Source organism: Salvelinus alpinus, chromosome 38 (genome assembly GCF_045679555.1).
Source record: "Salvelinus alpinus chromosome 38, SLU_Salpinus.1, whole genome shotgun sequence".
In the NCBI taxonomy this organism is placed as follows: Eukaryota; Metazoa; Chordata; class Actinopteri; order Salmoniformes; family Salmonidae; genus Salvelinus; species Salvelinus alpinus.
This window is the reverse complement of record NC_092123.1, coordinates 3,243,245-3,260,373: the sequence shown is the minus strand read 5'-3', so window position 1 is coordinate 3,260,373 and position 17,129 is coordinate 3,243,245. Positions and strand designations below refer to the sequence as shown.

The window sequence follows — 17,129 nt, the reverse complement described above, 5'->3', positions numbered from 1 at the left end:
AAGAAGAAGAAGAATTATGAAGTGGCACTTCCGCTCTTCCATGCAAACACTGTTCTCACTTCCTTTTCAGTTTTAAGTCTCCTGTCGTGCTGATCTGCTATGCGTGGGCTTCAGCGAAAATAAGTTAACTTGTTAGCTAACTTGCATCCAAAATCTCCTACTCGCATAACCAAATTGCACAGAAATATTTAGGACATGCCGAACATCGTGCTTTTCAGCGGGAGCTCCCACCAAGACCTGTCACAAAAAGTGGCTGATCGCCTCGGACTGGAATTGGGGAAAGTGATAACGAAGAAATTCTCCAACCAAGAAACATGGTAGGTTAATTTTTTTAACGCATTTATCGTCTGCCTTTAGATAAGTGCATGATTAGCTAACTTATCAGCTGCGTTAGCTGAGCTATTCTAGCAAGCTATCTGGTGCTGGACGTTAACTTACTGCACCCTGGGTCATGCATGCACATGTGCGCAGGAGTAACTTAGTACGTTAAGTTTGCCAGCTATAGTAACGGGACTGAATAACGTTAGCTTGCTGCCGTTATTACATCAACACCTAAATTGGCTAGTTATGTAATCCCATGGTCACGCGTGCTGGTGTTCATTGTTGAGTCGTTACTTTGCAAGATACACCATGCTAGCTAGTTTGCGGAAAGACTCACGTGACTTAATAATAGCCAACATAGTTCGGGTAAAAAGAACCAACTACTGTAGCAACAGAGAACGAGGCCACGTTCAGTGGGCAAACGTCTTGAAACGTTGCAGATAAAGTGTAATGAAAAGAACGAAAAGAGAATGAAGAGTTATAACTGCAGGTAGCCTAGTGGGTAAGAGGGTTGGGCCAGTAACCAAAAACCCGCCGGTTTGAACCCCCTGCACCGACTAGGTGAAAAATCGGTCGATGTTCCCTAATTGTACCAGTAAGTCGAACTGATAACATATATTTTTATTTTACATTTTTTCATTTATACATGTTTTTTATCCAAATTGTTCCGATAATTATTTGCCCTGCTGCCACCCCAGGTTCCATCTCTGCCTAAATAATGTCATGCACTTAAACCTAATTGCACCTGTAATTCGCTCTTATACAGAGCCTCTGCTAAAATGACTCGAATGTCAAATATATATACATGCATCATTTCCTGATCTGAATTGTTCCTATATTTCTTTTGCCATGCTGCCACTCCTGGTTCCATTTTAGCCTAAATGATGTCATGCACGTAATCTAGGTTCATTTACAGCAAGTAAACAAGCTGACCTAGTTGTTCAGTAGAGATGGTAACTACAAAATCAACCTGCACTGGTGCATGTAGACTTTACAATACTCGCAATGGGTGTGAGTGAGTTCACTGCACTGCCCCATGAACCAAGGTGAGCTACGGTCTCCTATTGATTTTTAGCCGAGCTTCATTACTGTTCCCCTATGTGGAATCGTGGGTCTTTGTCAGCTATATTAATACAATTATCTACTTTAGAATTTGTGGATGCTTTTGGATGAAGTTCGGTCTGATAGTGAGTACAAGGACACAGATAAATAAGATATTATTGTGGGATGTCCTCCTTGCAAGGATAAAAAGTGGGAGCAAGGAGATAGTATTAACTAGATGATCACTGCAGATGATATAGTCTTATACTCAGCTGGCCCCTCCCTGGATTTTGTGTTAAATGCTCAACAAAGCTTTCTCTGCCCTTAACCTTGTTCTGAACACCTCCAAAACAAAGGTCATGAGACATGCCCCCCTCAGAGAGACACAGCTTAATGTGAGCCCTCACATCTTTCAACATGTTTTTTTATTTATTTACAAAAGGATAGATTTGGAGTTGGATTTTTCGGCAGGTACATATCCAGGATGCTACTCTCCACAGCATGGCCTTTGCTCCAAATCAAAACTCCTAACCTACAACCTAATTTTGACCAAAAATAACCGGATAGATTACTGCTTCCAATGTTTTCTATTTCCAAGTTATATGGAGGGTGCTCTAGCAAATAAAGAACAGAGACCTGAGGACACCATCCAACCTGGAACTGCGCTCCCAGGTGTGAAAGGACAGACCAGATACAAATTCAATTAGCTCTAAGGTGTGACGTGAAAGGGCTTTTGGCCCAATAAATGTCGGGAGTCTTTGAAGCGTCCTCTGAAGCACCCTCCTGCTGTTCAGACCATTCACTGGCATTCTCTACAAGAAATCTGCCTCCAGAAAGAAAAGCTTCTTCCAAGTGGGTATGACACCTACTCCCATTGCCTGCTGCTTGGATTCCACCTGGTGATCTGCTCACCGTCTGCTCTGGTCTGTCTCCCCCTGTCTGGTACAGGTACCTCCACCACACTCACCCCTTTCTCCCGAGCTTTCGCACGCCTCCAGCACACACACACTGTTTGGGCGAGTGACTCTGAACTGGCTACCCCCTCGTTATATTTTTTATAAATTCTTGTGCATTTTGCTATTTGCCTCATGACTCATGCGTACTTTGTTGACTACAAACTTTCTTTACCCAACCGTGGGACAGACTGTTTGTTCCCGCGCTTGGGACTCTGCCTCTATTGGTTCCACTGACTTTTGGCCTCCCATCCTATTCTAACCACCTCTCGCCTGCTTTGTATTCATGTTACCTGATAGAATTGCTGTACAATATGATCTTGTTGCCATCTGATGCACATTCAGATGTCATAAATCAGCACTGCAGAGCTCTCCCTGTCCGCTGCCGTGCCTTGATTGTATTACTGTTGATGATATCTGGAAACGTGCGTGTACACCCTGGCCCATCTAATGTTGCTAGCCCCAGTTTTGACTTGTGCTCTGATATTTGCTTCACTGGTTTCTGCTCTCGTAAAAGCCTGGGTTTTCTGCATGTTAACACAAGAAGCTCATTACCTAAAATGGATCATTTGAAAGTGTGGGTTCACAGATCCAATCCAGATGTGTTGGTCATTACTGAGACGTGGTTAAACTTGACCCCAAAAAAGTATCTGGGTCAGATGGTTTAGACCCTTTCTTCTTTAAGGTTGCTGCCCCTATCATCGCCAAGCCTATCTCCAACCTTTTTAACCTGTCTCTCCTTTCTGGGGAGGTTCCCATTGCTTGGAAGGCAGCCACAGTTCGTCCTTTATTTAAAGGGGGAGATCAAATGTATTTATATAGCCCTTCTTACATCAGCTGATGTCACAGTGCTGTACAGAAACCGAGCCTAAAACCCCAAACAGCAAGCAATGCAGGTGTAGAAGCACGGTGGCTAGGAAAAACTCCCTAGAAAGGCCGAAACCTAGAGGAACCGGGCTATGAGGGGTGGCCAGTCCTCTTCTGGCTGTGCCGGGTGGAGATTATAACAGAACATGGCCAAGATGTTCATAAATGACCAGCATGGTCAAATAGTAATAATCACAGTAGTTGTTGAGGGTGCAACAAGTCAGCACCTCAGGAGTAAATGTCAGTTGGCTTTTCATAGCCGATCATTAAGAGTATCTCTACTGCTCCTGCTGTCTCTGGAGTTGAAAACAGCAGGTCTGGGACAGGTAGCACGTCCGGTGAACAGGTCAGGGTTCCATAGCCGCAGACAGAACAGTTGAAACTGGAGCAGCCGCACGGCCACGTGGACTGGGTACAGCAAGGAGTCATCATGCCAGGTAGTCCTGAGGCATGGTCCTAGGGCTCAGGTCCTCCGAGAGAGAAAGAAATAGAGAATTAGAGAGCATACTTAAATTCACACAAGACACCGGATATGACAGGAGAAGTACTCCAGATATAAGACTGACACTAGCCCCCTGACACAAAAACTACTGCAGCATAAAGAGATCAAGCTGATCCTAACTGTTATAGGCCTATTTCTGTTTTGCCCTGTTTTTCAAAAGTGCTGGAAAAACTTGTCAATAATCAACTGACTTTATTGATGTCTATAGTTTTCTTTCGAGTATGCAATCTGGTTTCCACTCAGGTTATGGATGTCACTGCAACCTTAAAGGTCCTCAATGATGTCACCATTGCCCTTGATTCTAAGCAATATTGTGCTGCTATTTTTATTGATTTGTTCAAAGCTTTTGATACGGTAGACCATTCCATTCTCATGGGCCGGCTAAGCAGTATTGGTGTCTCTGAGGGGTCTTTGGCCTGGTTTACTAACTACCCCTCTGAGTGCCATGTATAATGTCCGAAAGTCTGCTGTTTCAGCCACTGCCTGTCACCAAGGGAGTACCCAAAGACTCAATTCTAGGCCCCACGCTGTCATCCATTTACAGCAACAACATAGCTCAGGCAGTTGGAAGCTCTCTCATCCAATTCTACTCAGCTGGCCCCTCCCCGGATGTTAAATCCGTGTTGTGTTGTTGTGTTAAATGTGTTAAGTGTTAAATGTTCAACAACGCTTTCTTAGTGTTCAACAAGCTTTCTCTACCCTTAACCTTGTTCTGAACACCTCCAAAACAAAGGTCATGTGGTTTGGCACGGAGAATGCCCCTCTTCCCACAGGTGTTATTACTACCTTTGAGGGTTTAGAGTTTGAGGTAGTCACCTCATGCCAAATCTTTTCAGTCTCCTGAGGGGGGATAGGTTTTATCGTGCCCGCTTCATGACTGTCAAGGTGTGCTTGGACCATGTTAGTTTGTTGGTGATGTGGACACCAAGGAACTTGAAGCTCTCAACCTGCTCCACTGCAGCCCTGTCGATGAGAATGGGGGCGTGCTCAGTCCTCTTATTCCTGTAGTCTACAATCATCTCCTTTGTTTTGATCACGTTGAGGGAGAGGTTGTTTTCCTGGCACCATAAGGCCAGGTCTCTGATCTCTTCCTATAGGCTCTCGTTGTTGTCACTGATCAGGCCTACCACTGTTGTGTCATCAACAAATTTTAATGAAGGTGTTGTAGTCGTGCCTGGCTGTGCAGTCATGAGTGAACAGGGAGTACAGGAGGGGGCTGAGCATGCACCCCTGAGGGGCCCTTGTGTTGAGGATCAGCGTGGCGAATGTGTTACCTACCCATACCACCTGGGGGCGGCCCGTCAGGAAGTTCAGGATCAATTTGCAGAGGGAGGTGTTTAGTCCCAGTGTCCTTAGCTTATTGATGGGCTGTGAGGGAACTATGGTGTTGAATGCTGAGCTGTAGTCAATGAATAGCATTCTCACGTAGGTGTTCCTTTTTGTCCAGGTGGGAAAGGGCAGTGTGGAGTGCAATGGACACTGCATTATCTGTGGATCTGTTGGAGCGGTATGCAAACTGGAGTGGGTCTAGGGTTTCTGGGATAATGGTGTTGATGTGAGCCATGACCAGCCTTTCAAAGCACTTCATGGCTACAGACGAGAGTGCTACGGGTCTGTAGTCATTTAGGCAGCTTACCTTAGTGTTCTTGGGCACAGGCACTATGGTGTTCTGCTTAAAACATGTTGGTATTACAGACTTGGACAGGGAGAGGTTGAAAATGTCAGTGAAGACACTTGCTAGTTGGTCAGCGCATGCTCGCGGTACAAGTCCTGGTAATCCGTCTGGCCCTGCGGCCTTGTGAATGTTGACCTGTTTAAAGGTCTTACTCACATCGGCTGTGGAGAGTGTGGGCAGTCTTCCGGGAACAGCTGGTGCTCTCATGCATGTTTCAGTGTTATTTGAAGCGAGCATAGAAGTAGTTTAGCTTGTCCGGTAGGCTCGTGTCACTGGGCAGCTCTTGCCTGTGCTTCCCTTTGTAGTCTGTAATGGTCGATCTATATCTTGTATTGATGCTTTGCCTGTTTGGTTCGTTGGAGGGCATAGTGGGATTTCTTATAAGCTTCCAGGTTAGAGTTCTGCTCCTTGAAAGCGGCAGCTCTAGCCATTAGCTCTGTGCGGATGCTGCCTGTAATCCATGGCTTCTGGTTGGGGTATGTACGTACGGTCACTGTGGGGACGACGTCATCGAAGCACTTATTGATGAAGCCAATGACAGATGTGGTGTACTCCTCAATGCCATTGGAGGAATCCCGGAACATGTTCCAGTCTGTGCTAGCAAAACAGTGCTGTACCTAAATATCGGTTTCATCTGACAACTTTTTTTTTTATTGATCTAGTCACTGGTGCTTCTTGCTTTAATTTTTGCTTGTAAACAGGAATCAGGAGGATGGAATTATGGTCAGATTTGCCAAATGGAGGGTGAGGCAGAGCTTTGTATGCATCTGTGTGTGTAGTATAGGTGGTCCAGAGTTCTTTTCCCGCTGGTTGCACATTTAACATGCTGATAGAAATTTGGTACAACTGATTTAAGTTTCCCTGCATCAAAGCTGCATGCTAAGGTTAAATCTAGACATGGTTTCCTTTATCGTAATCGCTCCTCTTTCCCCCAGTTGCCAAACTAACCCTGATTCAGATTCAGATTTATAGATCGACAGTTAAGGGTTCTCTCAAGCGGCTAGATGCTCTTTACCATACGGCCATCAGATTTGCCACCAATTCTCCTTATCGGACACATCACTGCACTCTATACTCTTCTGTAAACTGGTCATCTCTGTATACTTGTCGCATGACCCACGGGTTGATGCTTATATAGAACACCCTCTTAGGCCTCACTCCCCCCTATCTGAGATATCTACTGCAGCCCTCATCGTCCACATACAACACCCGTTCTGCCAGTCACATTCTGTTAAAGGTCCCCAAAGCGCACACATCCCTGGGTCGCTCATCTTTTCAGTCTGCTGCAGCTAGCTACTGGAACGAGCTGCAAAAAACACTCAAACTGGACAGTTATCTCAATCTCTTCATTCAAAGACTCAATCATGGACACTCTTACTGACAGTTGTGGCTGCTTTGCATGATGTATTGTTGTCTCTACCTTCTTGCCGTCTGTGCAGTTGTCTGTGCCCAATGTCTGTACTATGTTTTGTGTTGCAACCATGCTGTGTTGTCGTGTTGCTGCCATGCTATGTTGTCTTAGGTCTCTTTATGTAGAGGTGTGGTGTTTCTCTTGTCGTGATGTGTGTGTTGTCCTATTTTAATCCCAGCCCCTGTCCCCGCAGGAGGCTGTCATTGTAAATAAGAATTTGTTCTTAACTTCTCTAGGATAGGGGGAAGCATTTTCACTTTTGGATAAATAGCGTGCCCAATTTCAACTTCCTCCTACTCATCCCCAGAATATAAGATATGCATATTATTAGTAGATTTGGATAGAAAACACTCTGAAGGTTCTAAAACTGTTTGAATCATGTCTGTGAGTATAACAGAACTTATGTAGCAGGCAAAACCCCGAGGACTAACCATTCAGATCTTTTTGGGGGGGGTCACTGTCCAATGACTTTTCATTGGGATACTCGATTTCTAAGGGACTTGTTTGCAGTTCCTACCACTTCCACTGGATGTCTTTGGAAATTGGTTGAGGTTATTCCTTTGTCCAATGAAGGAGTACGGCCATCTTGAATCAGTGTAATGTTATGTGTACTGTTTGAGAGTTGCGCAAGACTAGAAAAGTAGCGTTAGTTTGTCCTCCTGTATTGAAAACAGATAGACCCGTCTTCAATTTGATCGATTATTAACGTTTAAAAATAACTAAAGTTGTATTACAAAAGTAGTTTGAAATGTTTTGTCAAAGTTTACACGTAACTTTTGAGATATTTTGTGGTGACGTTGCGCAAATTGGAAGCAGTTTTTCTGGATCAAGCGCGCCAAATAAATGGACATTTTGGATATATATGGACGGAATTAATTGAACAAAAGGACCATTTGTGATGTTTATGGGACATATTGGAGTGCCAACAAAAGAAGCTCGTCAAAGGTCAGGCATGATTTTATATTATATTTCTGCATTTTGCGCCTGCAGGGTTGAAATATGCTACACTCTCTTTGTTTACTGTTGTGCTATCATCAGATAATAGAATCTTATGCTTTCGCCGAAAAGCCTTTTTGAAATCTAACATGTTAACTGGATTCACAACGAGTGTAGCTTTAATTTGGTATCTTACATGTGTGATTTAATGAAAGTCTGATTTTTATATCATTTTATTTGAATTTGGCGCTCTGCATTTCCCCTGGCTTTTGGCCAAGTGGGACGCAATCGTTAACTGACTTGCCTAGTTAAATAAAAAGTATGAAACACACCTAGAGTCTCACTGCTGATAGATACTTATCACCGTTGGAGGCCGTTCCTTCTCTTGCAAGAACAAAAGCGGAACCTCTGACGAACCTACTGATTCTACTTGTAGAATCGCAATGCTCGTCAGTGGCCCTCAATTTGACTTTGAGCCAATCAGAGAGCACAAACCCCAGTGTGGGGGAGCTAACAAAAAAGAAAAAATGGGGGCATTTTCTCATGTACATCCGTGGATGAGGCAGTCACACTTCATATGCAATGTAGGCTATGGGATGGTAGCTTGCTAAGTGCACACACTTCATATGCAATGTAGGCTATGGGATGGTAGCTTGCTAAGTGCACACACTTCATATGCAATGTAGGCTATGGGATGGTAGCTTGCTAAGTGCACACACTTCATATGCACTGTAGGCTATGGGATGGTAGCTTGCTAAGTGCACAGACAGAATGCGCTCAACAGTAAATACTTCTCTAAGCTAGCTAACCACTGTAGCTAATAACATTATAGACAATAGATTAGCTAGTTTCCATGGAACAGCTGCTTGTTAGCTGCCGAGTTAGTACAGTGTCCCACAGAAAGATAACTACGTAGCAAGATGACGAAGAAACAATTGAATGCACTCTCCAAAATCCCATACTGCCAGTGCCAGCCTATAGCAAAATGTTTTGCTAGCTCGCTAACTTTAGCATATTGTCCTAGCATGCAACTAGGCCACGGGGATGGCACATTCAGACTGCACAAGCAAAGGAGCATAATTGTAGCTTAAGACTTATCTACCGGACCACACAGTTAATACTTGATACTTTTCTTAGGCCAACTTAAGACAACATTTTTTTTAAAGTTTGCAGTATGGCAGCATTTAGTTGTAGTAAGGGATTGATGCCAAAAAAGAAAGTGGGATGTTAAGTCTGCAAACAGCGGTTTTATTTAACTAGGCAAGTCAGTTAACCTTTCTAGGACACACGTTCCGCTAGCGGAACCCCTCGACAACATTCCGCTGAAAAGGCAGCGCGGGAAATTCAAAGATTTTTTAAAAATATGTAACTTTCACACACTAACACGTCCAATACAGCAAATGAAAGATAAACATCTTGTTAATCTACCCATCGTGTCCGATTTTAAAATAAAAAATCCTTTACAGCGAAAACACAACATATGATTATGTTAGATCACCGCCAAGTCCAAAAAACACAGCCATTTTCCCAGCCAAAGATAGGAGTCACAAAAAGCAGAAATAGAGAGAAAATGAATCACTAATCTTTGATCTTCATCAGATGACACTCATAGGACATCATGTTACACAATACATGTATGTTTTGTTCAATATGCATATTTATATCCAAAAATCTCAGTTTACATTGGCGCCATGTTTAGAAATGCCTCCAAAATATCCGGAGAAATTGAAGAGAGCCACATCAAATAACAAAAATACTCATCATAAACTTTGAAAGATAAATGTTTTACATAGAATTAAAGATACACTTGTTCTTAATGCAACCGCTGTCAGATTTCAAAAACTTAACGGAAAAAGCAAACCATGCAATAATCTGAGACGGCGCTCGGATAGAAACAACATTTCTCCGCCATGTTGGAGTCAACAAATACGAATAGGACTAATAAGTCATAGGACTTCATGTTACACAATACATGTATGTTTTGTTCGGTAAAGTTCATATTTATATCCAAAAATCTGAGTTTACATTGGCGCGTTCAGTAGTTCCAAAACATCCGGTGATTTTGCAGTGAGCCACATCAATTAGTCATCATAAATGTTGATGAAAATACAAGTGTTATACATGGAATTTTAGATCCACTTGTCCTTAATGCAACCGCTGTGTCAGATTTCAAAAAGAAAACCATGCAATAATCTGAGTACGGCGCTCAGACGACAAATCAACCCAAAGACATATCCGCCATGATGGAGTCAACAGAAGTCAGAAATAGCATTAAATATTCACTTACCTTTGATATTCATCAGGATGCACTCCCAGGAATCCCAGTTCCACAATAAATGTTTGTTTTGTTCGATAATGTCCATTTATGTCCAAATTCCTCCTTGTTGTTCGCGCGTTCAGTACACAATCTAAACTCACGATGCGCGTGCAAGTCCAGCGGAAAGTACGGACAAAGTCCAAAAAGTTAAAATACAGTCCGTAGAAACATGTCAAACGAAGTATAGAATCACTCTTTAGGATGTTTTTAACATAAATCTTCAATAATGTTCCAACCGGAGAATTCCTTTGTCTTCAGAAATGCAGTGGAACTCAAGCTAACTCTCACATGAACGCGCATGGTCAGCTCGTGGCACTCTGGGAGAGACCTTACTCAATCCCCTCTCATTCGCCCCCATTTCACAGTTGAAGCACATCTAGTGGAAGCCTTAGGAAGTGCAACATGACCCCATTTCCACTATCTTGGATAAGCAAGAGTTGTAAACCTGCAAACCTCAGATTTCCCACTTCCTGGTTGGATTTTTTCTCTCGGGTTTTTGCCTGCCATATGAGTTCTGTTATACTCAGACATCATTCAAACCGTTTTAGAAACTTCAGTGTTTTCTATCCAAATCTACTAATTATATGCATATCCTAGGATCTGGGCCTGAGTAGCAGGCAGTTTACTCTGGGCATGCTTTTCATCCGGATGTGAAAATACTGCCCTCTACCCAAGAGAGGTTAATAAATGTCCATGGCGAGAAGATTCTGATCAGCCTTCTCCGTCATGGTATACGAGCTATAGGCCTAGCGTGGAGTGATAAGAGCAGGATGAGGATGATCTTCTCTACCTCCGTGTGGAGATGAGAGGTTCCGTGGTGGTAAGAGTTATCCTTTTCCTTAAGATGACACTAAATGATGCTGCTTCTTCTCTTTGTCAGCGTGGAGATCGGGGAGAGCGTGCGCGGCGAGGACGTCTACATTGTGCAGAGCGGCTGCGGCGAGATCAACGACAACCTGATGGAGCTGCTGATCATGATCAACGCGTGTAAGATCGCCTCGTCGTCCCGCGTCACCGCCGTCATCCCCTGCTTCCCCTACGCCCGGCAGGACAAAAAAGACAAGGTAAGCCTGCCTGCCGGGCTGCTCGCAGGCCCAAAGAAGTCTACTACAATGATTCCCCATGTGTGGTGTCAAGTATGTAGTGCAAAACGTAGCATATATACAGTACCAGTCAAAAGTTTGGACACACCTACTCATGCAAGGGTTTTTCTACATGTTATACTATTTTCTACATTGTAGAATAATAGTGAAGACATCAAAACTATGAAATAACACATATGGAATCATGTAGTAACCAAGAAAGTGTTTGAGGTTCTTCAAAGTAGCCACCCTTTGCTTTGATGACAGGTTTGCACGCTCTTGGCATTCTCTCAACCTGCTTTATGTGGTCACCTGGAATGCATTTCAATTAACAGGTGTGCCTTGTTAAAAGTTAATTGGTGGAATTTCTTCTTCATGCGTTGTTGTGACACGGTAGGGGTGGTATACAGGCGATAGCCCTATTTGGTAAAAGACCGAGTCCATATTATGGCAATAACATCTCAAATACACAGAGAGAAACGACAGTCCATCATTACTTTGACTGACCTTCATGTCTTAATCTGGAAAATGTCAAGAACCTTGAAAGTTTCTTCAAGTGCAGTCGCAAAAACCATCAAGCGCTATAATGAAACTGGCTTTCATGAGGACCACCACAGGAAAGGAAGACCTGAAGTTATCTCTGCTGCAGAGGATAAGTTCATTTGAGTTACCAGCCTTAGAAATTGCAGCCCAAATAAAAGCTTCAGAGTTCAAGTAACACAGATCTCAACATCAACTGTTCAGAGGAGACTGTGTGAATCAGGCCTTCATGGTCAAATTGCTGTAAAGAAACCACTACTAAAGGACATCAATAAGAAGAGACTTGCTTGGGCCAAGAAACACAAGCAATGGACATTAGACCGGTGGAAATCTATCCTTTGGTCTGATGAGTCCAAATTTTAGATTTTTGGTTCCTGCCACTGTCTTTGTGAGACGCAGAGTAGGTGAACAGATCTCTGCATGTGTTCCCACCGTGAAGCATGGAGGAGGTGTGATGGTGTGTGGAGGCTTTGCTGGTGACACTTGATTTATTTAGAATTCAAGGCACACTTAACCAGACTGGCTATCACAGCATTCGGCAGTGATACGCCATCCCATCTGGTTTGCGCTTAGTGGGGCTATCGTTTGTTTTTCAACAGGACAATGACCCAACACACCTCCAGGCTGTGTAAGGGCTATTTGATCAAGAAGGAGAGTACAGGAGCGCTACATCAGATGAGCTGACCTCCACAATCACCCGACCTCAACCCAATTGAGATGGTTTAGGATGAGTTGGACCGCAGAGTGAAGGAAAAGCAGCCAACAGGTGCTCAGCATATGTGGGAACTCCTTCAAGACTGTTGGAAAAGCATTCCAGGTGAAGCGTGTTGATAGAATGTTCAGTGTGCAAAGCTGTCAAGGCAAGAGTGGTTACTTTGAAGTATCTCTGAATTTGTTTTACACTTTATTGATTACTATATGATTCAATGTGTTATTTCATAGTTTTGATGTCTTCACTATTATTCTAAAATGTAGAAAATGGTAAAAAAAATAAAAATAAAGAAACCCTTGCATGAGTAGTTGTGTCCAAACTTTAGACTGGCTATGTGTATATAAACACACACACATCTCCTCCTATTGAATGTTTTCCCCAGACAGAGTTGATTGACATGTCATCCAATAACTTCTGTGTTATTACACAAACATACGAAAAATACAGCCTCAACCAAATATAGCTATAGGTTTGAATTAGAGCATGGTTCATCACCATCACAATTAGGCCAAATTCTCGTTCAGTTATGTAAATGTTACTTAACTGAAAGGTGACGTCAGGCTTTCCAAGAGGGGAGAAAAGGTTCAGACCACCGCTTATCTGGTAAATGATTCACATACTGTTCCAGTTAAAGTAACAAACAAGTTTCCTCGTGTAGCAACCCGCAGGTGTTCTGAGGCCTAACCTATATTCCACCTTTTCTCCCTCTTTATCTACCCAAAGACAGTAACTGGTGCTTGATACACTATCATGAGACCCTAAGCACGAGATCTCTGTTTTGGAGCATATTTAACCTTTATTTAACTAGGCAAGTCCGTTGAGAACAAATTCTTATTTACAATGACTGCCTACTCCGGACGACGCCGGGCCAATTGTGCGCCGCCCTATGGGACTCCCAATCATGGCCGGATATGATACACCCTGGATTTGAACCAGGTACTATAATTTTACATTTACATTTAAGTCATTTAGCAGACGGCGCCTATTACACTGCGATGCAGTGCCGTAGACCCCTGCGTTACTCGGGAGCCCTATTATGTTTTGTAACATGCCAGACCTCAAAGGCCCCTCTAACGTAGTGGCATACTGTAGCCCAGTGTCTCCCTGCTCCAGTCCTCCAGTGTACCCCCAACAGCACCATTTTGTTGTAGCACCGGGCTGACTTACCTGATTTAAGGTCATGTCTAGCAGTGATCTTGCTATGTCATATTGACGTCATAACTTGCATATTCGAGGTCATGTTGGAGAATCTTTGCAATTTGGCTAACCCTAACCCTTTGCCTAACCTTCATTTAATGTTCCTGACCTGCTTTGAAAAGGTCACTTCTGATATTAGAAGTCTAGTCAACCCAGATTCAACTCATTCGGGCTTGATAATTAGTCGACAAGTTGCATCAGGTGTACTTGTCTGAGCCTACAACAAAAATGTGTGCTGTGGGGGTTACTGGAGGTCTGGAGTTGGGAAATCCATCTGTAGCCTATACAAACACTCGGAACTACAGGTTCTAGAACAGGACATTACAGATTTCCAACAGTCTACTTATGTTTCTAAATCAAAGTTTAATACAAGAAGGATTTAGACGGTATGTTTGCTTATACCAAATGGTGGCTGTTTAATTCCACATGTTGGCCTATCACTGTTGTCTTTTCCCCGAGGCATGTTAAATCAACACATGGCACTGTGGAATGTGACCTAGTACAAAATAGATGTTGAAACAAGCGTCCTGCCAGAGTTGAACTTGTTGTGTGTGTAAATAAAGTAACCTGTGGGTTGAAGTGAGTTGTGATTTGTCCCCTGAAACCAGAATCTCTACGGTCACCTTGTGCTGCTATTTTGCTACAGAGGGCTGTGTGCATTAACCACAGAAGACCGAGATGTCTGTGTTGGAACACGCGACAACCTGTAGCCAATCACCGTCTGTTGTCCGTCGCCTAACCTGAATTGTGTTCCTTGTGGAGGAGCAGACGATTTAGACTTCACTAGTTATTTAAATCCATGTAATACAGTAAAATGCCAACAATTTGTCACACTGAATAATGAAATTGTGTGCTTCATTTGAATGAGCCTGTAACTCCCTCTGTGTCCCAGAGTCGTGCTCCGATCTCAGCCAAGCTGGTGGCCAACATGCTGTCTGTAGCCGGCGCCGACCACATCATCACTATGGACCTCCACGCCTCGCAGATCCAGGTAGGCAGCGTCCAACACATCACCGTCACAGCAATGCAATTGCAGGGTGCAGTTTCCCCTGCCGATAAATGAAGTTAAATTGAATTGAAACGACTAGTAGTAGTGCCTAAATTTGTTTCAATCCAAGTTAATGCAGTGAAGTCTTAAGTTGTCGCTATGTTTTTGCTCAATATTAGGCTAATCGAAGAGGCAGTATTTAATCATGGAAAATGTTAAACTTTTTCTGATCTCTCCTTAGGGATTCTTCGACATCGCCGTGGACAACCTGTATGCAGAGCCCGCGGTCCTCCAGTGGATCCGGGAGAACATTCCAGAGTGGAAGAACAGCTGCATTGTGTCCCCTGACGCTGGAGGAGCCAAACGGTAATAACCAATTCCATGTGGCAGGGTCACATGAACCAGATACGGCTGGTCCTGAGGTCTTCAACAATGTGGAAAAGCTATGGGGAAAGTCAGAAATGTTTGGACCCGTTCATCTCTCCCTTGCGTTGAACCCTTTTCATTGGGTGTTTCTTTGTACTTCTCCGTCTTCGAGATGACTTATGCTCGACTTCTGGAGGTCATGCGAATGCGGTGCTATTTCAGCTGAGCGCTGACATGCATATCTCATATTTCTTATCTCTTTGTTTTAATTTCCTGTATCCAGAGTGACCTCCATCGCTGACCGCCTGAATGTGGAGTTTGCCCTCATCCACAAAGAGAGGAAGAAGGCCAACGAGGTGGACCGCATGGTCCTGGTCGGAGACGTGAAGGACCGCGTGGCCATCCTGGTCGACGACATGGCCGACACCTGCGGTACCATCTGCAAAGCTGCTGAGAAGTGAGTCACAGCAACCACACACACTCACACAGCTGCTAATACCCCCAAAGTTATTCTACCATGGCCATTGCTCTAGGTTATTTGTGTTTGCTTGTGGTGTCAATAAAAGTCAGTATTTATAGATGGTTGCTTAGTAGGCTCATCTGTTGAGCATCTGTTGATCTCAAATCACAGTATGGTTAATTGACCTGAACCATTGTATCAAACCTAATGAGAGAGATTGTGTAGAGAGAAGTGATGTGGGGATTCAAAAACAACTCTGGGTTTTTTTTCTGCATCAAATGGGGGCTTGGCCATGGCCAATGGTACAGTTGCTGACCTAAACATGTAGGGCCCTCCTGTTTGCTGCAGTGACAAAATGTAGCTGTTTTAAAGCAAGTTTTCTGCTATTTTTATTTTACTGTTTGGACATGGGTAGCCCAAGGGGGGAATAAAATTAAAAAGCCTGGAAGTCATTGTCGTTTGTTCCAGTCTCAACCATAGCTCCCGTTTCACGGTCTCTGAAAATCCTCAACCTTTCACTCTTCTATTTGATACTTGTGCATATTTAATTTTTCTACTGTGCTCCTATGCATTATTTCAAACAGTTTACATATTACTGTCACTTTTTTTATTTTATTACACAACTCATATCTCTCTTTCTAGATTGATTGATGCCGGTGCGATCAAGGTCTACGCTATCCTCACGCACGGCATATTTTCCGGTCCGGCCATCGCGCGCATCAACGAAGCTCCCTTCGAGGCCGTGGTGGTCACCAACACCATCCCTCAGGAGGAGAAGATGAAGTCTTGCCCAAAGATACAGGTACCCCCAGTCCAGAAAGGCACTTCCTGTTTTCTCACATGTCCTTCTACCTTTTAGCCAATGAGGAATCCATTTGTTGATACATGCAGCATTTTGCCTCTCCCATGTCTTGAAGCATCTGTAGCTTGCTGCTGTTGTTAAAGCTAACCATTCCAACCAGGATTGATTGGCTGCCCTATAGGTTACCTGACCTGAGGCACTGTTTGATGGCGGTCTGCCATAGAGATGTATATGATGTTGTATTTCTGTGGTCTCCACCAGATCATAGATATTGCCATGATCCTGGCTGAGGCGATCAGGAGAACCCACAATGGCGAGTCGGTGTCCTACCTCTTCAGCCACGTGCCCTTATAAAGGATGGTCACAAGGAAGAGGTCACAATGGCCAATTTAGGCCGTTTCTCTCCTCATGGTCCAATCAGCTCGCACCTTCAGTGGCCACGCCCTCCCGGAAGTCCTTAAACCCTGACGGTTTGGGCCAATTACACGTGACTGATTCCTAAAGGCCACGCCCACTTTCCCAGCTCCGTTCCGTATGGAGACCCAAGAAAGAGAATCACCTCTTTGAGACCAGCAAGTTTCTATTTATGCATATTGCCATGTTAAGATTTCCTTATTGTGTTTGTTTTCAATATCATGCTTTGCCAGCCTTGCCAGTCAAGGGATCTGGCTGTCATTTTAACCAAAGGTCCATTGCCTAACAATGTTCCTGTTTGTTGTACCTCATTTTCTGTCTGTTTCACTATAAATGAAATCATTCCTTTGTGTGATGTCACTTCTTGAGTTCTGACTGTTCTAACCAGCTCCGTGGGGAATCTGCAACGCTGCTGGTTTTAGAGGCACATTTGTTTCCTCAATACACGCCGATTACGAAATACCAGGGTCCTATTCACTAGACTCAAAACGGTAGCAAACTGGGAGGAACTATCTATACTATGTTTTGCTCTAGTGTGTGGTAAT

The 17,129-nt window shown here is 43.7% G+C and overlaps 1 protein-coding gene across 3 annotated transcripts; it reads left to right on the top strand.

Annotated features, from left to right (window-relative positions):
- The first annotated feature begins 26 nt into the window (after positions 1 to 26).
- On the top strand, positions 27 to 16,934 carry LOC139566503 (ribose-phosphate pyrophosphokinase 2-like). Of its 3 annotated transcripts, XM_071387784.1 has the most exons (7): positions 27 to 317; positions 10,904 to 11,087; positions 14,447 to 14,545; positions 14,784 to 14,908; positions 15,192 to 15,365; positions 16,011 to 16,170; positions 16,432 to 16,934. In XM_071387784.1, the coding sequence occupies exons 1-7, from the start codon at positions 196 to 198 to the stop codon at positions 16,522 to 16,524; spliced, it is 957 nt and encodes a 318-aa protein (XP_071243885.1). In that variant the 5' UTR covers positions 27 to 195; the 3' UTR covers positions 16,525 to 16,934. The 3 variants fall into 3 exon arrangements, with proteins under 3 accessions (XP_071243885.1, XP_071243886.1, XP_071243887.1); XM_071387785.1 differs by lacking the exons at positions 27 to 317; positions 10,904 to 11,087 and adding an exon at positions 13,054 to 13,293; XM_071387786.1 differs by lacking the exons at positions 27 to 317; positions 10,904 to 11,087 and adding an exon at positions 14,161 to 14,355.
- The last annotated feature ends 195 nt before the right edge of the window (positions 16,935 to 17,129 follow it).